The sequence below is a fragment of the Camelus dromedarius genome, chromosome 16 (genome assembly GCF_036321535.1).
Source record: "Camelus dromedarius isolate mCamDro1 chromosome 16, mCamDro1.pat, whole genome shotgun sequence".
Classification (NCBI taxonomy): domain Eukaryota; kingdom Metazoa; phylum Chordata; class Mammalia; order Artiodactyla; family Camelidae; genus Camelus; species Camelus dromedarius.
Genome location: NC_087451.1, coordinates 27,163,548 through 27,188,692, shown reverse-complemented (window position 1 = coordinate 27,188,692; position 25,145 = coordinate 27,163,548). Strand labels below are relative to the sequence as shown.

The following is a 25,145-nucleotide window of genomic DNA, read 5'->3' as shown; positions in this document are numbered from 1 at the left end:
GTCCTAGCCTGGGGCTGGGGTGGGGCGGAACTTGGAGTTTGGATATGTTCAGGACTGTTGTACAGAAATTCAGAGATCTGGGCTTTGTTTCAGTGGAAGTCGGTGTCCCGTCCCCCGGTGGACTTGCGGTTCCTCTTTCTGGCTTAGGCCGAGATGGGGACCACGAGACGGGCCCACCTCTTGAGCAGAATCTCTGGGGCTGAGTGGGGCTCCAGGTCCACCCTTCCTGAGGTGGAGGATGGACGGAAAGCCCACCACCATGTTGTGCTGCAGCCACTGCGCAGCCCCTCTCCCGCGCTCCATTTTGCAGCCTGTGTTTCCGCTGGATAAAGGTGTGGGGGCTGAGCAGGGAGCCTCAGGCAGCGGCTATGCCTGCATCCCAGGGTGTCGGGTGGTCAGGGTGTTCCCGGCGTGGGGCTGTCACCATGGAGGGGCGGGGCTGCGGGACACCGCGGCTACCCACGTGTACGCCTCTGAAGACCGGAGCCGCGCCGTTATCACTCTCAGGTGACCAATGTTTCGTGGCGCTACGACCGCCCCAACGTCTCCTCACTGGAAAGTGCGGCTGTCTGCGGCCCGGAGGCGCCCCGCGCGCCTGCAGACGGCTGTGCAGAAAGACTCCCGGCCACCCGACTGCGGGCACGCGCGGACGCAGCGCGCGTGAGCCGGCGAGGCTGCGAGGCTGCGAGGCCGGCCTGGGGTCTGGCCCTCGGCCCCGCCCACGGCATGTGCCGCCCCTCACCCCGCCCCACGCCGGGCCCCGCCCCGACTCCGCGCGGCCTATTTTGGCGGCCGGCGCGCTCCGTAGCGGGGCCCGCGCGCAAGGTCGGAGGTCGCGGGGCGGGGCCAGCGTCGTCACCGCCGCCTCTGCCTCAGCCGTCTTGTGCATCCCGCATCCCGCGCCCCGCAACCCGCGCTCGGGCCGACCCGGCTGCGAGCCCGTGAGCCTACCGGCCGCCGAGGATGGCCCTGAGTGAGGAGCCCGCCGCGGGCGCCCCGGAGGACCCGGCGGAGGACCGGGCGGAGGATGCGGCCGAGGACGCGGCTCTGGCCCGCGGCGCCGCCCTCGAGTCGTTCGGCGAGAGCGCGGAGACGCGCGAGCTGCTGGGCCGCCTGCGGACAGTGGTCGGCGAGCGCGCGGCCCGGGAGGGCGCCGTGGAGCGGTTCCGCGGTGCGCGCGCGTCGGAGGAGGAGGGGGTGGTCCTGGCAGGTGCCCCACGCGCGCCCGTGGGCCGGACCGCCGCCTCCCTGCGGCCGCACGCCTGAGGGGCTGAGGGCAGGGGCCTCCTTGCCCATCCGCGCACTGGGGGCAGCGAGGGTGCGGTGGGGTGGGGCGGACCTGCCTTGGGCGGCCCCACCTTCCAGTGCTCTTCCCCACCCGTCCTGGGTCCACAGCAAAGCGCAGTTTCTCCGAGACAGCTGCGTGCACGGGGCGGTGAGAGCAGGAGAGGCGAGAGCAGGCTGGAGCGGGCCGGGTTTGGCCAGCTCTGCAGTTGTGGGGCCCGCACCCAGAGCCGTTAGCAGCAGACAGCAGCGTGGCTCGGCCAGGACCGCGCGTCTCCGCGGATTCGTGCCGCTCCGGGTAGCGCATCTTAACATTCTCCAAGTTTAGACAGACCCTTGTAGTTGTCTACAACGGGCCACTTCCAAACGATTCCTTAGGATCCCGTGGTTAGATAGCTACGTAGGGTTTTGTGATTCAATAAAATCATCTTTATGGACCCTTTTAGTTAAAGGCAATTTTGCATAATGTTGTCTTCCTGGGTTTGTAATGACAACGCTGACTTGCAGAGGGGCAGTGCGGCCGGGTGAGTGGAAGGAGCATGCGCGTTGGCAACTTGTCTGGGTTTGAATCCTACCTCTGCTACTTGGGCAAGTTACTTGAAGGCGCTCAGTCTGTTTCTCTGGCTGTCATTTGGGGTTAGTGTGGCAACACCCTGGACACAGGACTGTCCTGAGAGGGAGGTGGATTCCAGGGCCCAGTGAAAGCCCCATTTCCCATTCTTGGGGGTGGTGAGATGCAGAGCAGTGTGGCACCAAGAACTGCCCAGGGCGCAGGCGGGTCTGATAGAAGTAGAAACCCGGCTGCCTGAGATGAAAGAGGCCGCGGTGTGAGGGGTCCGGAGGGCACACTGCTGGTGCGTGTGGCAGGGGGAGAGTGAAGAGAGTGGAAGGTGTGTGTTTAACGAAGGGAGAGTGCAGCATGGCGGTGGACGAGGGGCGGAGGACGGAAGGAGGGAGAACCGGAGAGCAAGGGACTGGGACAGCTGGCCCTGAGGAGATGGGTGGGGGGCTCACTCCAGCCCACCCCTGCTCTTGGGAGCTGCCCTGGAGGTCAGCACAGGAAAACTTGGGCTTCTGAGGCTCATGTGCACGCTTGCCTCAGTGATGTTAATTCTTACCTTGTTTATCTCTTCAGGAATCATGGACAAGTACCAGGAGCAGCCTCACCTGTTGGACCCGCACCTTGGTAAGAGCAGAGGCTGAGGATTTTGACTTTGATCATTCAGTTGCTGGTAATCCCAAAGTCTTGGAGTGTGGCGTACATGTGCATGCGTGTGCATGTGCACGCGTGTGTGTTTGCCAGCAGAAGGGATCAGGATGCAGTGCCGGGCTTACTTGTTAGCAGGTCCTGGCTGATGAGTTTTAGCAGTCCCGTGGTAGTGGCGTGCGTCCCAGGTCATGCCAGGCTGCGGGCAGGTGTGTTTGAGTTACTTTTTTCCTTGCTGCTATTGAAAGAACACATCTTTTGCTCATCATGTGTATTTGATCTGTTTGCCTCTCGGCATGTTTTGTCACAGGAGCAAGTGCTTCAAGTGGCTCCCCGTTTAATGCTCACAGCATCTACGGAGTGTGTCTCTGTGGTCGTCTGCATTTCACAGATGGACACACTGAGGCTTGGGTTTCCTTAACTTTAATGTAGGATGGGGAAATTACTTGTTTGTTTTAATTGGCTCTTATTTTCTTTATTTTTGAATGATTTCTTAGGGTAGTTTTTTCTTTTCTATTTGCGATCCTTACACATGCTTCTGGCAGTGAACTTGGGAAATAGGAAGGTAGTGATAGTAACTTATGTTGAAGGGCAGTGTGAGGTGGGGGTTACACAGACCCCTGCGGCTAGACCATCTAGATTTACTCTAGCTGTGCCGCCTGACCGCTCTGTGCCTGAGTCTCCTCGCCTGTGATACGAGCTGTCAGCGCCACCTGCCCTGTTGGGGCAGCCCCACTGGAGTCCGGGGGCTTGCCTCAGTGCGCACTCAGGTGTCTTTTAACAAGTAGGCTGTGCTGCGCGTGCTGATTTTTCCTTTTCAAGTAACCAGTGGTTTTGTAGAAGGTGAGTGCTCTGAACCCTCAGCTGTCTGGGCAGCACAGGTGTGTTTTCTGCGTGGTTGGCAGCTTGGCTGAGCAGAAGTGGAAGGCGCAGTTCCGCTGTCCCCACTCTGGGAACGTCGTGTCCCAGGTCTGCATTTCTTTCTCAGACTTTTTTGCCTCTGAAAGTTTCTAGAACCTGATACTTTAGGCAGGTATAACTTGCTCTAGACCTTTTTTTCCCTTATACTGGGCGTTAGCTGGACAGTTTCAGGCTGAAGACTTGCATCTCTTGGCTCAGGGGACTTTGCTTCTGGTGTGTTTTTGATCATTTGTCTGCTTCTGCCTTCTCTTTTTGATGTGCCTGTGAATTGAATGTTGAGTTTTCTTAGCTTTTCCCTCATACTTCTGCTTTTGGATCTTTATTTTGCACATAGAAGATGTTTTTGAGTTTATTTTGACAATCGTTTTTACTTTCTAAGAGCTCTTGTCCTTGGTGCGCTCTGTTTCAAAGTTGTCTTACAGGTCAGGCTTTCCTCTTTGGGGAGCGTGTGCCTGGCTGCTGTGTCCGGTGGCCAGGGGAGGGTCCTGCTGTGGGCTTCCGAGCCCAGAATGCTCATTGCCTCTCTCCCTCCTTCCAGTCCCTGGTAACCATGGGTCTGTCTCCATGGATTTGGGTATTCTAAGCATTTTGTGCAGTGGATTCAGACAACATGTGGTCTTTTGTAACTGGCGTCTTTAACTTAGCATAATATTTTCAAGGTTCACTGTGTAATGAAATACTTCACTACTTTTTCAATTTCTTTTGGGTTTTCTAAGAAGGTAAATAATTACATAGTTTTAAAAAAATATGTATTTGATGTTTTTATCCATGGTTATACATTTTCATTCTTCCTTTAAAATTTTTAAAAAGGGTAACGCTGTAAGATATAATTTACATACAGTAAAATGCACCCATTTTGAGTATACAGTTCAAGCTTTGACAAATGTTGGCACCCTCAGTGCTGTTAAGGGCAGAGCATTCTCTTCGCCCCCCCAGAAGTGGCCTCCTGTCCCTTTGCAGTCCTCCTGACCTGGCCCCGGGCACCACTGTCCCACTTGCTCTCTGGCCTCTTCAATTCAAATCCTGTTTCTGAGACTCATCTCTGTGGTCACTCACGTATCAGCAGTCTCTTCCTTTCCTGCCGAACTGCACTTTGTTTATCCTTTCTCCTGTTGGTGGAGATTTGGGTTGTTCCAGCTTTGGGCTGTTAGGGACACTGCTGTCACCATTTGCAGACAATTCTTTGGGTGGACGAGTTTGCATTTCTGTGTAAGAGTGGAATTGCTGGGTGTGCAGCAAATGTGGGTTTTCTGGTAAACTGCCACGCTGTTTCCATAAAGGTTGTACATTTTACATTTGCAGCAAATCCATGAGAATTCAGTTGCCCTGAGTCCCAGCAGCATTTAGTCTTGTCCGTTTTTCTGATTCTAGTCGTTAACTGGTGTCTCAGTGTACTTTTACTCTGTGTTTCCTAGGTGCACCTTGCAACCTTTTCCGTGTATTAAGACTTACCGCCCAGAACGTGGTCTGTTTTGTGGAGAGTTCTGTTTGCACTTGAGAAGAGTATCTTTCTGCTGTTGGCTGGAGTGCTCTGTAAATGTCATTTAAAAAATAAGGCGGTTATTGGTGTGTTACTTGGGTCTTTTATATCCTTACTCATCTTTTTCACATGTTCTATCATTCCTGAGAGAGGAGTATTGAAATCTTCAGCAGTAATTATGGATTTGTCTGTTTCTCCTTTCAGTTCTCTCAGTGTTTGCTTTGTTTATCTTGAAGTCCTGTAGTTTCGTCTGTGCACTGAGAGGACGGTTAAATCTTCTCGGAGAACTGACCCTTATGTCATTATGAAACGTCATCTTTATCTCTGTAGGAGTCCTTGTTCTGAAGTCTGTCTGACCTGAGGCTGGTGTGGTCTCCCCAGCTTTCTCGAGGTTAGTGATTGCTTGGTAAATCTTTTTCCTTCCTTTTACTTTTAACCAGCTGTGTCTTTATCTTTGTAGTGCATTTCATGTAGGGAGAATGCAGTTGGGTGTTCCTATTTCTAAAATCCACTCTGACAGTTACTGCCTTTTACCTGTGGTGTGAGGTCCTGTGGTGTAGCTGTCTGTTTCCTCGCTCTCTGCTTACTCGTTTCCCCATCTGTTTTTGTTTTTTTTTTACTCTTTGCCTACTTTCTTTTGTGTAAACTTAACGTCTGTTGGTGTTTAATTTCGTCTCCACTGTTAGTTCATTAGCTGTTCCTTTGCTTTGTATTTTTAGTGATTGCTCTGGGGTGTGGCCCACCTCAGTGATTCTATGCCATCTTGGGTATAGATAAGGACCTCACGGGCGGAGTCTCTCATTCTCTCTTCTGTTCTTTGTCACATACCTTTGTTCTATGTATGTGATAAACCTTTACACTATATTGTCATGGTTTTTATTTTGAACATTCAAGTTTTTTTTCCCCGAAGAAATTAATAATGAGAAAGTCCTTAATATTTATTTGTGTACTTACTATTTCCACCTTTATGCTTTGCTTTCTAGAGACTGTAGTTTCTGTCTGATATCATTTACTTCCTGCTTGAAGAACTTACTTCAACATTTCCTCTGGTGCAGATTTACTGGTGATGAATTCTTTCAGCTTTTGTTTGACAGTTTGCTTCACTTTCATTTTTGAAAGATGTATTGCTGGCTGTGGAACTCTAGGTTGACAGCGTTTTCTTTCCTCGTTTTGGAAGACACGGCTGGTTGGCTCTGGCGAGAAGTCTGCCTTCGCTCGCCTCTGTTCCTCTGGGTGAAGTGTGCTTTTTTCTCTGGTTGCTTTTAGAATTTTCTGTTTATTGCTGGTTTTCAACAACTTGATTATGACATGCTGTGGTGTGGGTTTTTTGTGTTTTTCCTGTTTGGAGTTTGTTGGACCTTTTGGGTTGAGGGATTTATAGACTTTTTTCAGATCTGGGGAAATTGTGGCTCTTCCTCCATGAGTGATCGTCTCTGCCCTTGCCTGCCCGACTCCAGGCACCCCTCTGCTGGTATGCGTGGCACCCGGCAGGGGCACTGCGGCTGCTTGGTTGTTAACATCTTCTCTCCCCTTAGTCTGGAAGTTTTTATTGCTGTCTTCAGGCTCTCTGATCCTTTCTTCTGCAGTCTAATCTGCTGTTGATCCCATTTAATTTGTCATTTTATTTTATTATTTTTAATTTTTGGGGCAGGTAATTAGGTTTACTTATTTTTTAATGGAGGGACTGGGGACTGAACCTAGGACCTCGTGCACACTGAGCATGTGCTCTACCACTGAGCTACACCTGCCCCCACTAAATTGTCGTTTTAGGTCTTATTTATTCCAGCTCTTAAAATTCTGTTTTTTAAGTAGCTGCTGTTTCTTTTCTCATGTTGATTATGTTGTCTTTTACTACCTTAAGGATGTTTTATAGTATTTGTAGTGTCTAAAGTTCATGTCTACTAATTCTATTGTCTTTGTAATTTCTGGTTATTTCTGTTGACTGATTTTCCTGTTAGGGGTCATAGTAGTTTTAGACAGTCACATGTTTAGTAATTTTTTAGTGGATGACGGACGCTATGATTGTTATCTTGTTGGGTGTTCTAAAGCTTTCTGTCTTTGAAGAGTGAAGGCGTTTTCAGGCAGTTTAGTTAACTGTCCATCAGGTGCCTCCTTTGCATCCTGCTTAAGCTTTGTTAGGCAGGTATAGCTTCTTCTCTAGTTTTTCTCTAATTTAACCTTACTACTAAGGAAAGACTTTACTGGAATGCCTGCTGGTTGCTCTGGGTGCTCAACAAGGACTCTGGCCTGATGGGATTCGAACGTCAGCCCTGTGTGAGCTGTGGGAACTCAGCCGGAGTGCTTCCGGGCAGTTGTTCGTACCCAGCCTTGGGGTATAGCCACTACCTGTGAAGGTCCAGCCAGACTCGAGGGGCCTCTGCAGACTCCTGGAGCTGGTCCTCTGCTTAGCTTCCTCCGGCTCACTGTCCTGCAGATTTCAGCCGACTCAGCCTCCTCAAAGCCCAGTCTCTGCTCTGCTTGGGTCCCCCTCTGTACTGGGTTGTAACAGTTACTTTCCGGTGGGCACCTGGGCGGCTGTAGGTTCCAGCTGGTTGGTTCCTGTGCACTGCCTGCTGCCCAGTGTCTGAAAATACTTGTGTCCGGTTCTCTAATTGTTGGCGGGAGGGCAGTTCCTTATCAGTCATTCCTTAGTAGCTGGGAGTGTGGAAATCCCTTTTCCTCCTCATTTTACATTGGTAAAAATCAGGTTGCTGCTAAATTGTAGCAATTGTAACAGGTATCTTCCTTAGAGCATGGTATTAGTTACTGATTTGAGATAGAATAATTTTAAAAATTAAGAATGTTCTCCCTACGTTTCAAAAGCAGGAATGAAGTATTAACCCTAATGCCCTTTTAGAAAGTGCTAAGATGAAAATTTTTTTTCTTTTGCTCTATTGATACTTGGATTATATAGACTTACTAACATTGAACCATTCTTACATTTCTAATAGTCCTTTTTTCTTTTGGCATTTTGTTTTGTATCATATTGGTGTTTAATTTAATAGTAAATATTTTGTGTATGCTTTTCCTTAGAGTGGATGCTGAACTTGTTATTGGAGTTGGTGCAAGATAAGACGTCTCCCGCTGACCTTGTACATCTGGCTTTTAAATTTCTTTACATTATCACCAAGGTAGTATTTACATAGCACTTTGTAGTTGAGAGAACACTTTCTTAAAACACTTGTTCCAGAAGTTGCCTTCTGAAATGCTACCTCTCAGGAAGGCTGGTTCTCACATGCCAGCTGTGGGTTCCCCTATCCCGATCTCACCGTGTGTGGGGGATCGGGTGTTAGTGGTCTGGTTGTGCTTTTGGCTGCAGCCGTGCTTTGCCGCGTTGTTTCCAGCACCCTGCCTTTGGTGGGCGAGGTGCCAGCGAGCTGGAAATGGGGGGTCCATGCACGTCCATGTGTGTATGTGTATATGCCTGACTGAGGAAGAGCACAAAGTTGGAAGGAAGTGGAGGTGCATACCACCGAGTAGGGTCTTGTTCAGCGCAGACTCTGAGGGAGTGGGTCTGGGGTGGGGCCTGGTGGTCTGCAGTCTTATAAGCTCCAGGTGCTGCCTGTGTGCTGGCCTGTATACTTACTCACGGGAGAGACTCGGCCACCTCGGGGTGGGTGGTGGGTCTGTGGGGCGGCAGGTTGCTGGCCATGGTGCCTGCGGTGTGGGTGGGGGCGGGCCGTTTGCACGCTTCTTGCCCTCAGTTGGTCGAGTGCAGGGTCCCTCCTGAAGGCATACTGCTGGTGCATTTCACAGAAGCCTTAACGAATTTGGGAAGCTTTCGGTTCCCAAGGACTTAATCCTCAGAATTAAGATAGAAGCAAAACTTGTGAGTTCGTGATAAATCTCTATTTCTGCTGAAGCACACCCAAGATCTGTTGGTCACACTGGGACCAAACACGCGCACGACATGATTCAAGAAGCAGAGGTAGCTCTCCTGCCGTTTAGTCTCACGAAGTTGTGTCCTTGTAGCGGGACATCGTTCTTTTGCTCATTGGGCGGCCCACCTGGTGATTTTTGATATTAGAGAAAATAATTTGCTCCTTTCTGTATCTTCTAATTATGTAATAATTCAGTGTCTTTTTTTATTTGATAGGTTCGAGGATATAAAACGTTTCTTCGCTTATTTCCCCACGAAGTAGCGGATGTACAGCGTGTCTTAGACATGTTCATGCATCAGAACCTCAAAGACCACGAGGTGAGTGCCCCCCGGCCTCTTCATTCCCAGCCCCTGCTCTGTTCCTGTCTGCCTGCGCCTGCCTCCTCCTTCAGATTTATCTTGTGCTGTTTTGTGTCACGTTCCTTTGGCTTTCCTCTTTTTACCTAGTGACTTTATTTTCTTTTAAAAATGACCTTTATAAAGAAACCACATACGTACATATAGTGTAGTGACAGCTGTATCACCGTCCAAATTCCATAAATTTTAAATTGAACTGTGTTGGAGTCCCCAAGACCACCCCAGGTCCGACGGTCCACGAGGACCACCCAGGGCTCGGCATGTGCTTGCCCTGCGGCAGGTTCATGACAGCCAAGTCCACAGAGAGAGACACGAGGGGTGAAGGTGGAGGGAACCAGGGTCGAGCTTCCAGACTCTCCTCCCAGTTGGGTCACCCAGGGCACCTGTAATTCCTGAGGACTGAGTTGTGAAGGTGTGTGAGGTGTTGTCCGCCAGGGGCAGTCATGGGGTCAGCACCCAGGATGTCGCCGGGGGTGGGTGGTGTGGGCACTCTGCTGGCTTGTGCTGACCCAGACTCCTGTCTGGGAGGAAGGCAGGTCTCAGTGTGAGCACGTGGTTCACGCTGACAGTCCTTCGTTAGGGAGCCTTCCCGAAATCCAGGCTCACAGAGGCTGGCCAGTGGCCAGCCTGGCAGTCCGGCGAGGCGTGGAACACTTCAGGTGCCGGAGGCGCTCGGGGGCATGGGGTGTGGCCGCACCTATGCCTGTGCCCTGGCATCCGGGGTGGTGGGGTGGGGGGCGGCGGGACCCAGGGGCGGCCGCCTCGGGAGTCATATCGCTCTGGCCTCTAGACCTGGGAGACCCGCTACGTGCTCTTACTGTGGCTCTCGGTGACCTGCCTGATCCCTTTCGACTTTTCACGCCTGGACGGGGACCTCCTCACTCGGCCCGGGCAAGCGCGAGTGTCCACGATGGACCGTATCCTGCAGGTGGCGCAGGTAGGTGTGGCTGCGCGGGTGCTGGCAGCGGGGGTCCGCATCTTCTCCTGCTGGCCTGCTTTTGGGGCTTTACTAGGTCCACTTTTGACATCTAATCTGTCTTCAGCTGTGGCTGCTCTTCTCAGTGAGGTGAAATTTCAGTTTGTCACTTACCATGAGGTTGTGATGCCTCCTATGGGGTCGGGATGAGTGACTTCAGCCTCATTTCTTTGTAGACGATGCAGATACTCTGATAATAGTGTAGAAGAGGTTTCGGGGGCAATGGTAAGAGACAAAAATGTCCATTTACAACTTAACTTTTAACATTGTGTGAATAACACATGTTGATTGTAGGAAAATTAGAAAATGAAGAGAAGCAAGACAAATGCCAAGCTGAAATTTCTCACGTATCAGTGCCAGGAGAGCATTTGCGTTTGTCAGACTTCTCCTGCTGCAGGTGCTGTGCGCACGGACGCAGATTGTTTTAGTAGTCACCTCCGCTGCGGAGGGCACCGCCCCAGACTTGGGCTGTCGGCACGGCACACGCTTATCTGCCGTCTCCCAGTCCCTTGGGTCAGGAGCCTGGGTGTGGCTTTGCCGGGCCCTCTGCCTCGGGGTCTCCGAGGCTGCAGGCAGAGCTCCTGGGCCACCCACCTGCAGCTCTCGAGGGTGCTGGCCCCTGGCCTCCAAGCTTGGCGGTCTGTTTCCTTGTGGGCCCACAACGTGCAGCTCATTCTGTGAAGCCGCAGGGGCAGGGTCTGTCGCAGAGTGCAGGTCCCAGTAGTGTGTGACCTCAGCGCAGAAGTGATGCCCCAGCACCGTCAAATTCCCTTGGTTAGCAGTCACCGTGGGCACCGTGGGCGGCGGGGGCAGCGTCTGCCGGCCACTTACACTGTGTTAACGCCTGGGATCCCACTTGACGAGGTATTAACTGCTTCACCCTCGTTTTGCTGAGGAGGCGACAGGCATGAGAGTATCCTCGCTTGCCCGCTTCCCCGTGCGTGGTGGATCCAGATTTGAACCCAGGGCTCTGGCTCCCGGCTTGTCCTCATGGCGCTCCTCGTGGCCCGGGGCCCCGGTGTCCTGCGGCTCTGGGGTTGCTTTCCCCTCAGCAGGCTCTTGGGAATGTCTTGCTGTGTCGAGAGTGGACGCTCCCGGGAGTCTTGAGGGGAAAGGTGCTCCCCGATCTCGTTGTTTCTAGATCCTCTCTTCTGGATGGCGGTTTGCTTCTAGTGGTTATCCTCTGTGTCCTCGGCTCCTAGGGGGTTTGCCTGGGGAGAGGCAGTGCGTTCTTAAAGTTTTGTCCTCCCGAAGAAAGATCTTCTAAGTGTATCGCTTGGAGAGAAGTTAGTTACTGAGAGTGGAGACGAGGCAGGCTTCCCGAGAACCCAGTCCTCTCACGTGTGAGCGGGGTCTCCAGCTGTTCGGCGCGCAGAGTGCTCACGGGGCCCACGCATGTTCTGTGGGCTCTGGGTGACATGTACTTGCTTCCTTTTTCTGCTGGTTTTGCAAACGTGTTTCACGAGTGTGAGCACACGCCACGTGCAGACTGGACACTTCCCTGAGGTGGTGCAGCGGTGGCAGCTGCAGCCCCGAGCGCAGGTGTGTGAGTAGTTTGTGCAGCTTTGGAATTTGGCCTCTGCTTGTGGGCATGGGCTGGCGGGAGCTGCTGAGTGTGGGGCCGGCACTGAGTTGGCCCCTGAGGCTCGCATCGTGTGTGTCATGGTGTCTGTCCTCTTTCCCTCCTTGTAGTCCTACCTGGTGGTCAGCGACAAGGCCCGGGATGCTGCTGCCGTCCTCGTGTCCAGGTGAGTGCTCTCCGAGCGGGCCTGTCTTCTGTGTTAGCTGTGTGTCTTTGTTGTCAGGGAGGATGCTGGGATGCCTGGTCTGGGGAGATCCTTGCTGTCCCGAGTAACCCATTGCCCTCCATGGGGGACCAGCAGCACTGCTGGGGTGCAGAAGACCCCTGAACCTATGTGACGGCTGGCGCTGCTGGTCTGGGGCTCAGGGGAGTCACGTGAGGCTGGGCTGGGAGCTCACGGGCCCATCAAAGGGGCATAGGTTTAGAACAGCTGTGGCACTTTCGCCAGACCTTGGCTCTGGGGTGGTGGCGGGTGGAAGAGCCTTTGAAAGTCACTTAGAAAGCAGTCCACACTGCGATTTGTGGAGATCGCGGGCTGTGAGTGTGTCTTGTGACTTGGGCTGAAAATCCCCAGGCGTTCCATGTTACCTAGAGCAGCCGTGCCCCACACAGGCCCAGATGGTCTTACTGAGGAGCTGGGAAGGAAGCCCTGGCAGCAGGCCTGGCGTCTCCACAAAAGCGTCAAAAGACGCACATGACTGCATGGACTTGTTTCATGAAATGGGAGAGCACAAGAAAGCAGTTCTTCTGAATCTTTCGATGACGTGATTTATTATTTCTTTTTTTAAATTTCTATTTTTTATTGATGTATAGTTGATTTACAGTGTTTCAGGTGCACAGTGAGGTGATCCTGTTATGCATATGTATATATTCTCTTTCAGACTGTTTTCTTTTACAGTTTATTACAAGATACTGAATGTAATTCCTTCTGCTGCTAGTGGGTCCTTGTTTATCTGTTTTGTGTGTAGTAGTGTGTTTCTTGTGTGACGTGATTTAAAATCTGTGTGTAGTGTAGATGAATTAAAAAGTTTGGCTCCCCCCCATTCGTGAAAGTTGGCTGTGAAGACCTTGGGATGTTCGGGCTGGGAAATGAGCAGCACTTGGCTCCGGGCCACCTTGTCAGCTGTGCAGCCACGACCTTCTTGCCCGAGGCGGGAAGGGAAGTGCCGGGTGTAGAGGGCAGCTGGGGACCTCGGACGACGCATTTGTGAAGCTGCTTGCCCACCAAGGGCAGAACTGGTTGCGAGGAATGGTATTAGGAGCTGGAGAGGGGCCTGAGCCCGCCTGGATGCTCCACCTGGAGGAGAAGCCCGCCTGCAGAGGAGCGAAGTAGGTGGGCTTCCTGACTGCGAAAGTCACCATGTGAGTTTTGGAAAATAGAAGGTACAAAAGAAAACATACTGTCGTCCCCTGAGATGTAACTGCCCTGTCCTTGGTCCCCCTGCCCGTGGGCGTGTCCGCCAGTGGCCCATGTCCATCCGTGGCATGTGGGGTGTCGGTGGATTTGTTCCGGTGTCGATGGGCTGACCCTGAGCTTCAGGCGGTCAGGCTTCCGAGCGTGGTTACGGAGTGATGTGTTCTTCCTCCCGCCCACTGCCGTGTGGACCTGTGTCAGTGAGATGAACACCACAAGCCCCCTGCGTGACCCTTGTGCGGCTCTGGTTGACTCCTCTTTCCCTCCCAGTTTCTTGAGACATGGTTGGCGCACAGCTCCATGTGCGCCCAGGGTGCGCGGCTTGGAGATGTCACTCATGGGCCTTATGATGTGGTCGTCACAGCAAGCTCAGTGAGCGTCCATCATCTCAGGCAGACACGGAATTAAAGATGTGGGGAACGTTTTCCTCCTTGTGACGAGAGTCCAGGATTCACTCCCTTAACGACTTCGGTGCATTTTGTGCAGCAGTATCAGTTCTGTTCCTCGAGTTGTGTGCACACCCCTGTACCTTTAACGGGAAATTTGTGCCTTTGTGGCTGCCTTCCCCAGCTCCCCCCCACCCCCGCCTCTGGTGACCCCGAGTCTCATTTCTTTCTGTGTGGTTTTGACTTCTGATTGGTTCTTAGGGACAAGTTCCTAGAAGTGGAATGAGCGTTCTCAGCACTTTAAATGCAGTTACTGGAAGGCTGAACTAGCGAGAGTCGCCCTGAGAGTCGCCCTTTCCCACGTTTACCAACATGCAGGCGTCTTACAAGTGTTCTCTAAGTTTCTTAAAGGGAAAGTAACGTCTTTATCTTCTGTTTTCTTTTTATCGTCTATTATTGTTAGCTGCAGTGCTGAGGGCTCGGTCAGGCTCTCTGAGCTTGACTGGAGTCCCGTGCCTGTGGGCAGTGGAAGCGAGCCCCTGACCCCTCTCCCTGCTGTGTCCTCCAGAGCTGGCCTGGCCTGGCCTGTTCTGTCCGTGCTGGTGGGACGCACGCGCCACCTGCTGGTCAGACGAGCAAGGCTGAGCCTGAGTGCAGCGCTGTGGCCGGCGTGCCCGGCTCCGGGAGCCCGTGTCCTCAGTTCTGGCAGGGGTGGGCACTGAGGGGCAGGCCCCTCTGCCTGTCTGTCTCTCGCAGTCGGGCCCTTGCCTACGGGGTGTCTGCTTCTGGTGCCGCACGCTTTCCGCTGCCAGCTCTGAATGCTCCTTTACGGTGTGTCGTCTGGAACTGTGCCTGCCCCTTTTCTTCAGCGGAACCTCTAAACATTGCTGCGTTTTCTGTAACTTTGATGTTATGTTGATGCCAAGACACTTAGCTAGGCTGTTACTGTACAGAAACTCTCCAAGGGAAAATAAGCCTTTACTCCTACTGGTTGCATTAATTTTAAAAAGCAGACCTTTTTATCTATTTGTGAAGTCAAGGTGTGTTCCATGTAGAAAAGCTGGACATTTTCTAATGTAGAGAATTAGGAAAACCCTGCGCATTTGTATTTAGCCACACAATGCGAGAGTTGTGGTCTTTTTTCCCCGTCCTGTCACTACTGAATTTGCGCAGCACGGTCTCAGTCAGCAGCCTGCTTTTCCACTGAGTTGCACGTTACTGTTGATTAAGTAGCTCCTGATTTTCCGGTGTCTGAGTTACTCTGGTCGCTTCCTCACGTTGGCCCTCTTACGGTGCAGCTTTGGGCGTACACCTGTTTTGGTCTTTGGGATTGTTTGTCTTAGGCCCAGGGAGGTGGGCTCCCTGAGTCGCAGGACACGAGGTTGTTGGTGAGCCTGTGCGCCAGTTACCAGGTGACTCTTGGGGGCGGGTTCTCGGGCTCTGCCGCGTGGGCGGCCTCGCGGACAGCCTGCTGCCCCAGTGGGATCGCGTGTCGTTTTGCTATCGCTGGTAGTTGGTGTGCGTTTCTCTGGTGGCTGGAGAGTCTTCACACGTCAGTGCCACTCCAGGCACCGTGTGTCCCGCTGCGCGACCTGACTGTGCCATCCACGGGCTTGTGGTGCCTTTTCTCCTCGAGGGTGAGCTTTCTCCGCATGAAGGGCATCAGTTGCGGTGGGGACGATGGTTCCGCCCCGTGGTTAGTGGCCTTTTACTTTATCCTTTGGAGTAAAGTTCTAACTTAAATATAAAAATACTGTTTTTTCCCTTTTATTTATTTAGGTTTATCCTGTTAGGAAATTTGAGAAGTAATCTTTTATATTTTCTACCTTTTTATTGTTTAACAGAATTATTAATCCATTTGGGCTTTTTTTGGTGTAAGGTGTAGAGCAGACTTTCCCCCTTACAGGTTACTATAGTCTGTCCCTGCTTTGTGGATATCTCACTTTTCCATTATTTATTTTAAAAACACACACAGGAAGTTCTTACGCCTGGTAGGTTTTGCCATGGCCCCTGTGCTGTTTCAGCCTCAGGCCAGGTACCGTGTGGTGACAGTGCCGACAAGGCTCGGAGCAGCCACCTGTCCCTCCGGCGTCATGCCCTCTGTCCATCTGCGGGTCTGGTCCTGTCGTTAAGGTTTTGTGGATCGTTCTGGCTGGGCTTCCCTCCCTGAGACAAGGACGGTGGTTCTCTGAAACACCGCATGTGTTAGCCGAGCTCCACGTTTAAAGTCGATGTGAAGTCTGCAGTGTGGTGTTTCCCACAAGAGGGGGCAGCATTGGGCCTATGGGAGGTGTCGTTTCTGTGAGTCTGTGTGTTACATCTGTGGGGTAGTTTCCTTTTTTGCTTGTCTGTGCTTTTGGACCTCTGCTATGAACGTGATATTCCCTTTTTTTAATGAGAAAAATAAAATATGAAATAACCAACTTGCTTAAGTCTTTCAAAGGAGCCTTAGGTTTTTACTGTACTTTGGAAACTCAGCTTGTGTGACTGTGTCCAGGAGTGGAGGTCGGCCTGGCTGCTCGGGGAGGTGCAGTGCAGAGGCAGGGGTGCGCCCCCAGTGTCTGAGTCCCAGCCGGACTGCCCCCAGCCCTGTGGGCCGCCTCTGGGCTGGGTCGGAGGTCAGGCTGCGGATGAGGCTGCTGTGGGCGTGGCCCTCATCCCGCAGGGCCCCCCGGAGTCGGGGGTTTAAACGGGGTCAGGGAAGCTGCCTTGGGTCTGTCCCCATTTCTCCCCTCTTGATATCACTGGAGGCGCAGGTTCTGCACAAGGTCCTGGGCCTCTTCCCATGCCCCGAAGCACAGCTTCCTGGGGAGGGCGTGTGAGTTTGCCTTTGTAACCAGCGTCCCAAAGTGGGAAACCCCTGGTGGCAGCGTCTCCAGGTGTGTGTGTGGGTTGGGGGGGACCGTGTGTGCTCGGGTGATGGGGACCACGTGCCAGCCCTGCTTTCCCCACCTGCAGGCCTCCTCTCAGCTGGGTGGGGGGTGTGGGCAGCACCATCCTGAAGGAAGAGGGCCGAGTGCCAGTGGGGGGCTTCTGGTCCATCTGCAGGGGCGGAGAATGGTGTGGCCCACCCTTCTGTGCTCTGTGGGGGCAGCTGGGGGAGGAGAGGTCCTCACCGGTCAGGACGCTGTCCCTGTGCCTCCTGCCCTCCCCTTGCTTAGCTGTTCCCTTCTTGTTATTTGCCTGCTTCGTGTTTCTGCCCCCAGCCGCCAGCTCCTGGGGAGGGCGGGGGCTCGGTCAAGGTAGAGCCAGGCCTGGCATGGGCCGAGGGGGTGAGGAGTGCAGGGGCCCTGCTCTGCTGTGGGCCTGGAGGGTGGCCGCTCAGACCCTTGCCCAGGAGTGGGGCACCAGCCAGCTATCGGGGCGCAGAGCTGAGTGGACCCACGGGGCGGGGGCTGTGCTGGGCAGAGAGGGTGAGGAATGGAGCCCTGTAGCAGGTGCGGGGAGGGGCGGCACGGGGTGTGGGTTCCCGAGGCGAAGGGATCCGGGGTTGGAGATGGGAAGGGGAGCCTGTGGTGTCAGGGCCTCGGCGCCAGTGGGCGCGCGGGAGGTGGGGGTTGGGGGCGTGGGGCCCGGACCTCAGTCATGGTGGGAATCGCACCTGAGGGCCAGAATCTACGGGTTGGAGCGTGCCGGATGGAGCCGTAGAGGGAAGGGGGCTGTGGCAGAGCCGTCACCTGCCTGTTTGTGTCCTTCTGGCAGGTTTGTCACTCGGCCTGACGTCAAGCAGAAGAAGATGGCCGGTTTCCTGGACTGGAGCCTGTGCACCTTGGCCAACTCCTCCTTCCAGACCATCGAGGGGGTCATTGCCATGGACGGGACGCTGCAGGCCCTGGTGAGCACTGCTGCAGTGGGGCTGTGGGCTTGGCGGGGAAGCTCCGAGTACCTTGATTTCATTCTCAAGTGGTTGAAGCACAGAGCGGTGTCATCCCTGAACAGATGGGAAATGCGACCGCGCCTCGTGCCCCAGGGTCGGCCTTGCCTTGTCGGAGGGGCCTTCCGCCTGGGGAGGGCTGGGCTGAGCGGCCTCGCGTGTCGCCGCCAGAGGGCAGCAGTGCCCGTGGAGTCCAAGCCGCTGGGGCGGGAGCGTGGCCTCCTCAGGTTTCCTGCTGCTTAATCATGTCACAGAGAGAAGTGAAAGAAGGCAGGTGATTTGAACTTTGGTTTTGATCAGATACTCGGGGTGTTTGTAACCCCTGATCTGAGCGCAGACCCTGCCCCTGCCCGAGGGTGCTGGGTGGTGCCGCCTGCTCTGCTTGTGTGGAGTTCAAGTTCTGCAGGAAGGGGGCCCCTATGCAGCCCTGGGGTCAGCCCCCTCCCTCGGGCCCTGTCCCCCTGCTCTGTTGTTGCTGTGGGTGAGACCCTGCTTGTCCCTGGAGCTGGGGAGCCCAGGGCCCACTTTGAGGAGAGCAGGGGTTTCGGGCTGTGTTTAAACAGGGGCTTCTGGGCTGTGACTTGGGGCGATGTCGTCTTCCTGGGTGTCGCCTCCTCTGCTCTCCTTGGCGGGTGTCAGAGGCATGAGGGCGCGGGGACAGTGGGGCCCCGGATGTTGGAGGAGCAGAGAGGACCCCCCATGCTGCTCTGCACCTAGGATGTCCTCAGACTCACGGTGCCATTGCCCCTTCATTGTCACTTATGTGATGAGACTCTCGGAATGCTTTAAAGGCACCTGGGAGATGCACCATTTCCTGAGTCCCTGTGGTCTGCTGAGGTAATCCGTGTTTTCACGTGTCCTTCCGTGCTGTGAGTAAACATGGTGTGTCATACAGGGGCCTTAAAAGAGATGGAGGTGTGATGCACGTTGTAATTCACCCTTTAAAGCATATAAACTCTGTGATTGTTTTGTATGTGCACAGGGTTGTTCGGCCATCCCCACTAATTCCCAAGCATTCTCCTCACTCCTGAAGGGAAGCCCACATGCATTAGCAGGCTCTCCCCATCCCTCCCCTGCCACCCCCAGCCCCTGGAACCCTACACTTGCTTACTCTGGACGTTTCATCCGAGTGGAGTCATGTAACAGGGGACCTTCCTTCAGCGTGGTGTTGTCACGCTGCCTCCACGTGGTGGCCTGTGTCTGTGCCCCGTCCTTCCTCTGGTCGGTGCTCTGTTGTGTGGGTGTCTTGCTTTTTCTGAACAACGCTGATCTGAACCTTTGTGTGTAAGGTTTTGTTTGAGCGTGTATTTTCAGTTTCCTTGCCGCAGTAGTAGTAATAGTTTTTTTTTAAATAACTGAGAAAGTTTAACACTAATTTGAACATTTCTGGCGTTTCTGAGGTCTGTGGGCTTTTTCCTGGCTGCACACCTTTCACACTGATGGACACAGGTATCGGCTTGTGTTGGCACAACCTCTGCCTGCGGGCACTCTCCGCCACTGCCTGTGTGGGCGGTGCTTAAGGAGGACATGCCTGCTGTGAGGGGCTCTGTGTGGGGTGAGGCTGGCAGGAGGTGCTGAGTGTGGAGCTGGGGCCGGGGAGCTGGTCACCAGGCCGTCACTGTGGGTCTTAGCAGGGGGGCCGTTTATGTTGCAGGTGATCCTGGTAAGGGATGGGTGGATGGGCTGAGATGGTTTATTTGAACGGTTGAGTGTGAGTGGATTCCTAGTGTTTGCATGAGTCACTTGGAGAAGTCCCAGGTCAGGGAGAAGCCAGGGCTTGAGGATCGTGGCCGAGCCTGTAGGTCCCCTTCCCTGCAGGGAAGCCCCGCCCTAAATTGCTGTCGCGGCAGTGGTCCGGCTCTGGGCCTCCTCGTCCTGCTCAGGACTCTGCGTCCTGGATGGGCACCTGGGTCTCCTGCAGCCCCTGGCCTGGCAGCCACCCCTCCAGAGGCCAAGGCTGCGTTCGACTGGGGCCTGAGCTGCAGGTGCCTCCCTCCACCCTGGGGCGGTGACCACCACTGCGCTCTCAGGCAACCAGCCAGAGCACCCATGGCCACCTCGTCCCGGCTCAAGTGCTGGCGCACCAGTGCGGTCTCAGCTTGAGACCTGGGTCTGCTTTCTGTCCAGTTCTGCCCCGGCCGGGCCCATGGACCTTTTTTTTTTTTTAAAACAAAAAACCGAAAAACAGCTTTGATCCTCTTGCTGCTGGTCGCCAGCTTGTTCAAGGCCTGCCAACCACTCCGCCGGCAGGAGCTGGGGCTGTTACTAGGACGCCTCCACGCCCCACACTCGGAGGAGAGAGCGTCTCTCTTTTCCTCCTGAGGAACAGAAGGATTTTCCCAAAGGCTTAGTGAAGCCAGGCCCTGCACCCCTGTACGCTTGTCACCCAGAGGAGTGGCCCCGCGGGGCTGGTGCCCGCTGGCTGCTGCGCTCAGAGCTGCCCAGGGAGATGGACTCTCAGCAGGAGTATCACCGATGCTGCTGCTGAGATCCCTGCTGGCGAGGCCAGCCCGGCCCTGCTTCCTGAGCCCGTGGGAGCCTGGTGTCTGCTGGGAAAACCCGGGGTCCTTCTGGGATCCTTCCCTTCTCTTGAGGGGGAGAAATTTGGTGTAACTGCCGCCGCCGCTGCCGAGCGGGCGTGGCCTTGCCAGGAGCTCCTCAGACCTGAACGGCGGGCCGGGCGTCCGCCCTGCGTGATGAAACCTGCCCGCGCCGTGTGTGCTCCAGGGTTTCCTCTCCTCCTTTGATGCACTTGGCTTCGTTTTATCCACCTGTTCATCAGTGTGGGCTAGGCGAAACAGGTGGACTCGTAACAAGCACCATCGAAACTGGGGCTCGGTTTTCGCTTGCCTGGAAGCGTGCTTCTCTCGCAGCGGTGGCTTTTAGCTCTGTGCTTGGCCACTCCTTTCACTGGAGGCCCCTTCGCTGTGACGCTTGAGACACCCTTTGGTTTAGTCCCCTTTTCATAAGCATTAGGATTGATGCAAATTTAGGAAATTCAAGGAAGGGAAACACAGAATTAAAAGTTGAGGCTGGTCGTCACTTGAGCTTGCTGCTCTCTGCTCCGGCTCCTCAGTCGGTGCCCCGTGGTGGCTGGGGGTGGGTGCGGGCGCGGGCGGGTGGTGCCGGCCGCTGGGGTTGCATCTCCCTCCACAGTGAGGGTCCTGCCCATCTCACCAGGGGTGAACAGTGCAGACACATTGACAGACAGGGAAAGGGAGACCGCCGGGCCCACGGTCGCCCAGCCTGAGCCACATGTGGGGATGGAGGAGCCTCCTGCCCAGGTGGGGGCGGCTGTTGAGCAGGCCCCATGCACCCCAGACGCGTGACTCTGCCCCGGGGGGTGATGGCCCTTTGGGCCCCTCCTGAGCCTGGGCCCTCGTCCTGGCAGTGCCCGTGATCCCGGGCCCGTGGCGCCCTCCCTGCGCAGTCTGTCGAAGGGAAGTAGCAGGTCTCTGACCTCGGAGGACGTGTGATGTGACTTGAGGCCGTCTTTGACGGGGAGGGCGCTTGCTTGTCCAGGTCATTCCCGGGTGGCTTTGATTCCTGTTCTCTCCGGGTTCTTTGTGGTTTCATTAAGGTTGTGTGGCCAGAGGACAGATTATCCAAATTGGGCCTTTCGGTGGCAGCGCTTGCCTGGGGCAGGCTGTGGGTGGGAGAAGCACAGGAGCAGCACTTGAATACGTGCGTTTTCGGGGGGGGGGCTCTTTCGCGTTCTCTCCTACGGTTCAGGTGAAAGGCGCCTTCAGTTCCCCCACGGGCTGGGGTAGACGTGGAGCGGCCAGCTTACACTGTCTCACGTGACTCAGCATTTTCTGGGCAGCAGGCACAGAGTCCTGTTGGAACATGCACGGTGTGTGGCTCACCTCAGTCCACTGGCGGCCTGGTTTGTACACCTGCTGCGTGGAGAGGTGACGTGTCCCCCTGGACAGGTGTGCGCTCGCAGGTAGCCCAGCCCAGGCCCACGCTTGCGGGGGAAGGGGCCTAGTGGGTCACAGGCGCCCTTGCCTTTGGAGGAGAGACAGAGCCGTGCTCCTGGCCAGTGTCCCTACACCGCAGCGTCCTGGCCCCCACCCCCCGCTGGGCACCCTCCCTACGTGCAGGGGTCCCTCGGGCTCTCCGTGCCCGATTCCCCGTGACCTCCGCTCCTGCTTCCCGTCCACGGTCCCAGGGCCCTGGGTCTGGGCACCTGTTGTGCTTGCTCCAGGCTCCGCAGGTGGGGGCTGCCACCCCCAGCCCCCGGCCTGCCTGGCGAGACCCAGCAGCAGAGGAGGCTGCCCGGCGGCGCTGCCTGGGCTCTCGCTGGTCAAGTCAACTCGTAGGGTGGTGGCTCCAGGCATCTCCCAGGCCCAGCTGTCCTTTCCGGATTTGGTGCTCACTGGGTCGGGCAGGCTGCCCCTGGTGGCCTGTCCTCTGCCCTGTCTGGTGTCCCCTGGGCTCTTCCCTGTGCACCTCCTTCCTCCTCCTCATCTCACAGCTGGGGTGGGAAGCAGGGCGGCCCGCCCCTCCCGTGGAGCTGTGTGCAGTGGGGTTGCACTGTGAGGTGAGACATGTGGCAGGGCAGTAACCCTTCACATGACTGTTGAGCACTTAAACGTTTCTTTGTGAAGTTAATTTTTAGTTACATATTTGTATACTTAAAATTTTTCATTATTTACTTGACATACACTTACTTTATCAGGATTGTATTTTCTCATTCTGGGTCCTTGTTGATTCTAATCAGCTGCTTATGCCGGCCATCCAAAACTCAACTTCAGCATCAAATTTCTCCGCATGGGAAATTGTTTTGTTTTCCCCTTAATGTATGCAGCCCTGAGGAACTAAACCGGGCACACACTTGAGACAAGAGAATAGTGGGGCTGTGTGACGGGGGCCACGATGCTCGTGCTCACCGGCTGGCGGGGGACTCTGGGCGCCTGGTGCGGGCCCCCTTCTCCCGGGGCCTGGGGTGGGGCTGCTGGTCTTGGTCTTGGCCTTGACTCGGTGGTGCCTCCAGGGGACCTCAGACCAGCATCTCCTGCTGGGCAGCCTGTGATTCACCGGAGAACGTGCCCCGGGGAGGGAGGCTGGTTGCAGTGGCAGGAGAGCAGGCCTGGGCGGGGAAGGCGTGGTGCTTCAGAGTGGTTACGGGGAAACTGGAGCAACAGGAACAGGCCCGGCGGCCTCTCTTCTCAGCTGTGCGTGCTGTTTGTCGGCGTCTCTGCGGCGTGGCTGCCAGTGTGACGTGTGTGTGCTTCCAGCCAGCTCCTGTTTGATGCCCCCATGGAAAGGGGTGCACCCTGCTTGGGTGCTGGCTGAGGACCCTCCCAGCTATCAGAGGTCAGGGCGTTTCCTCCGGTTGCTGAGGGTCGCTGACCTCTGTGCCCGCCAGGTTGGAAACCACGTGCTCTGGGGAGGGCAGTTTTTTAAGGTGGCCCCGTTCTATGTAAAAAGTCAGACCAACAAACAAAAACAAAGCCCTTGCCTTCAGTGTTTTTTGTTCCTTTTCATGCTTTTTGCCCTTCGGAGTCTGTTCACAGGAGAGTCTCCCTTCATGTGTGCAGAGAGCCCACTGGGAAATCCTGGGGGATTTAAGGCCCGGAAAAGTGTTGGGATAAAAAACTTGCCTTGAACTCATGAAAAATGGAGTGTGGGTCCCCCTTGGTCCAGACACGCTGGCTGCCTGGCCTCGGGGCTGGTCCCCTGCGTGGGCTGGGATTCGGGGCCTGTCACACGCCGCCCGTGTCTGGTGGGGCCATGTCAGTGTTGTCCTGGGAAGTCCTCCCCATCCTGTTCTTTTCTCCTACTTGGACTTTGGAAGGAATTTGGCAAATGACGGGTGTTACTAATGAGAGCATTTTTGACATTTTCTCTTGCTTTAGGTTCTCATTATTTGTTAGTGAATGAGACCAGGCGCCGCCTCTCCCCTTCCGTGCTGTTGACCCCGTGGCCTCCCCCGGCTGGCCACCTGCCCTGCTCCAGGTCCCTCCTCAGCTTCCCGGACGTTGACAGTGTCCTCCTCTGAGTGTCCCCCTCATTGTGTCCTCCACATGCTGCTGTGTGCTGTCTGTCCCAGGAGGACGGGGTGCCTGGGCACCGAAGCACCCTGCCTGCAGGCTGAGAGTTCAGTCCCTCATATGTTTCCTGAGAAGGGAGTTGTTGTCTGTTGTATGACTGCCCAGCCCGAAGCCCGTGGCTTCCACAGCCACCGCTGCTTGTGCGTGTGGAGGCCAGGTGTGGGGGCTTGTCTCTGCCCCTGCTGCCGAGGGCTTGCCTGGGAAGCCTGTGCTGCAGGCGACTGGAAGGGCTCTGCTCGCTGGGCCTGTGGACCCTGGCGCCAGTGCATGTGGGTGCTGGCTTCCTGGGGGAGTGTCGAGCATAGGGGCCTGGGCTTGGAAGTCACAGCGTTGCTCCCGTCTGGCTCCTTCGGTGGAAGCAGCCGGACACCCCTGTCCCCGGGGAGAGAAGCATCAACCCCAGAGACCCCAGCCAGCTCTGGATGGCAGGGGTCAGAGAGGGGGCCACACAGGGTGACCATGTCACTCCTGTCCAGACTGCGTGTCTGAGAGGAAGGGAAGGCCCTGCCCCATTCACAGAAAAGCTGTCTGGACGAGGCGGGGAGCACAGCACCTCAGCCTGGTGCCCTTTCTGGACTGGCCGGAGGTGCCCGTCTGACCAGGTGCTCTAACAGAACAGCCACGTGCACGTCCGCTGGCCTCGGTGCCCTTGGGCCGGCCTGTCCCCGGCTGCGGGCTGGGTGAGGCTGACTAGGCTTGCTGCGGGACTATCTCAGCGCGCCCACCGCCTGTGGGTGGGTATTTTGGTGCTTTCTGACTGTCCCCAGATTCCATGCCCCGCAAGGAGGGAACCTGGTGTTTCTGTTCTGAAAAGGGATGGGTTAGGTCTCTAGTAGAAGAGAGACCCCGCAGGTGGTGCGCCCCCCTGCACTTGCACCCCAGTTGGTCCCCGGCTCCCAGCTTCAGTGGAGACGTCGCTGTTTGGGTGCTCTGGACCTCGCCCCCTCCGCAGGGTCTCCTGGCGTCATCAGTGCTTCTCCCGCCACCGGCCCTGCCCATTGTCCCCCGGCTGGGGCCAGTCGTGCCTGCACTTGTGCCTGGTCCGAGTTGGCAGCACCCACCCTGTCCTGTGTCTGTCTGGCCCCTGAGTCTCGGGACGACTGGGGTGTAGCCTCTGCCATCAGCAGTGCTCAGCACAGGCTGCCTGGTTGGCCCGCCATCCCGGGCCCTTAAGAGGAGGGGAATGCTGCCTGGCGCTGTGTCACGTGGGTTCTATTTTCTAACGTTCCCCTTGGTCACATTCTTTCATACGTGGACCGTGACTTGTGCAGTGTTGCTTTTTCTGTGGTTTATCTTTTGTCCCCGTCACTAGCCCTTCATATACCCTCCTTCTGGTTTCTCCTGTGTGTTGCTTAGAGCCCCTTCCACTGTGCTGCCGGTTTCTGCTCCAGGTCTGCCGACTGAAGCCCTCGGGGGTGCTGGGGCAAGCTGGCTCCTAGTGCCCTCTTCTCATTGGGAGTGTCTTCTCGCTGCCCCGCTGGACGTCTGCTGAGATGTCCCGCTGCTTGTTCAGGGAAGCGCACTCAGCCTCTGGCGTGGAGCACGGCGTCCGCTGTGGGTGTGCTTTCCTTGGTGCTCTTCGTTCTGCCCGTGGTTGATGGGAGCCTTCATCGTGGGTGGGTGCTGGAGTTAACAAGAGGTGTTGTAACACACACTCAGCGATTTCGAGTGTTAACCCAGCCTTACATCCTTGCAAATGGGGACTAAACCCCATCTGGTCATGGGGTG

At 55.4% G+C, this 25,145-nt stretch overlaps 1 protein-coding gene across 3 annotated transcripts in view; it reads left to right on the top strand.

The window, feature by feature from the left end:
• The first annotated feature begins 847 nt into the window (after nucleotides 1-847).
• The window catches only part of TBCD (tubulin folding cofactor D), a 123,125-nt gene continuing 98,827 nt past the window's right edge, over nucleotides 848-25,145 (top strand). Inside the window, exons 1-7 of one of the 3 annotated variants that reach the window (XM_031469443.2) lie at nucleotides 848-1,171; nucleotides 2,420-2,470; nucleotides 7,926-8,023; nucleotides 8,989-9,090; nucleotides 9,920-10,066; nucleotides 11,798-11,853; nucleotides 17,190-17,322. In XM_031469443.2, the coding sequence (XP_031325303.2) occupies nucleotides 964-1,171; nucleotides 2,420-2,470; nucleotides 7,926-8,023; nucleotides 8,989-9,090; nucleotides 9,920-10,066; nucleotides 11,798-11,853; nucleotides 17,190-17,322 (795 nt within the window). In that variant the 5' untranslated portion in view covers nucleotides 848-963. Of the gene's footprint in view, nucleotides 1,172-1,465; nucleotides 1,583-2,419; nucleotides 2,471-5,228; nucleotides 5,284-7,925; nucleotides 8,024-8,988; nucleotides 9,091-9,919; nucleotides 10,067-11,797; nucleotides 11,854-17,189; nucleotides 17,323-25,145 lie in introns of those variants that run through there. The other 2 variants (XM_064494812.1, XM_064494813.1) reach the window with 2 other exon arrangements.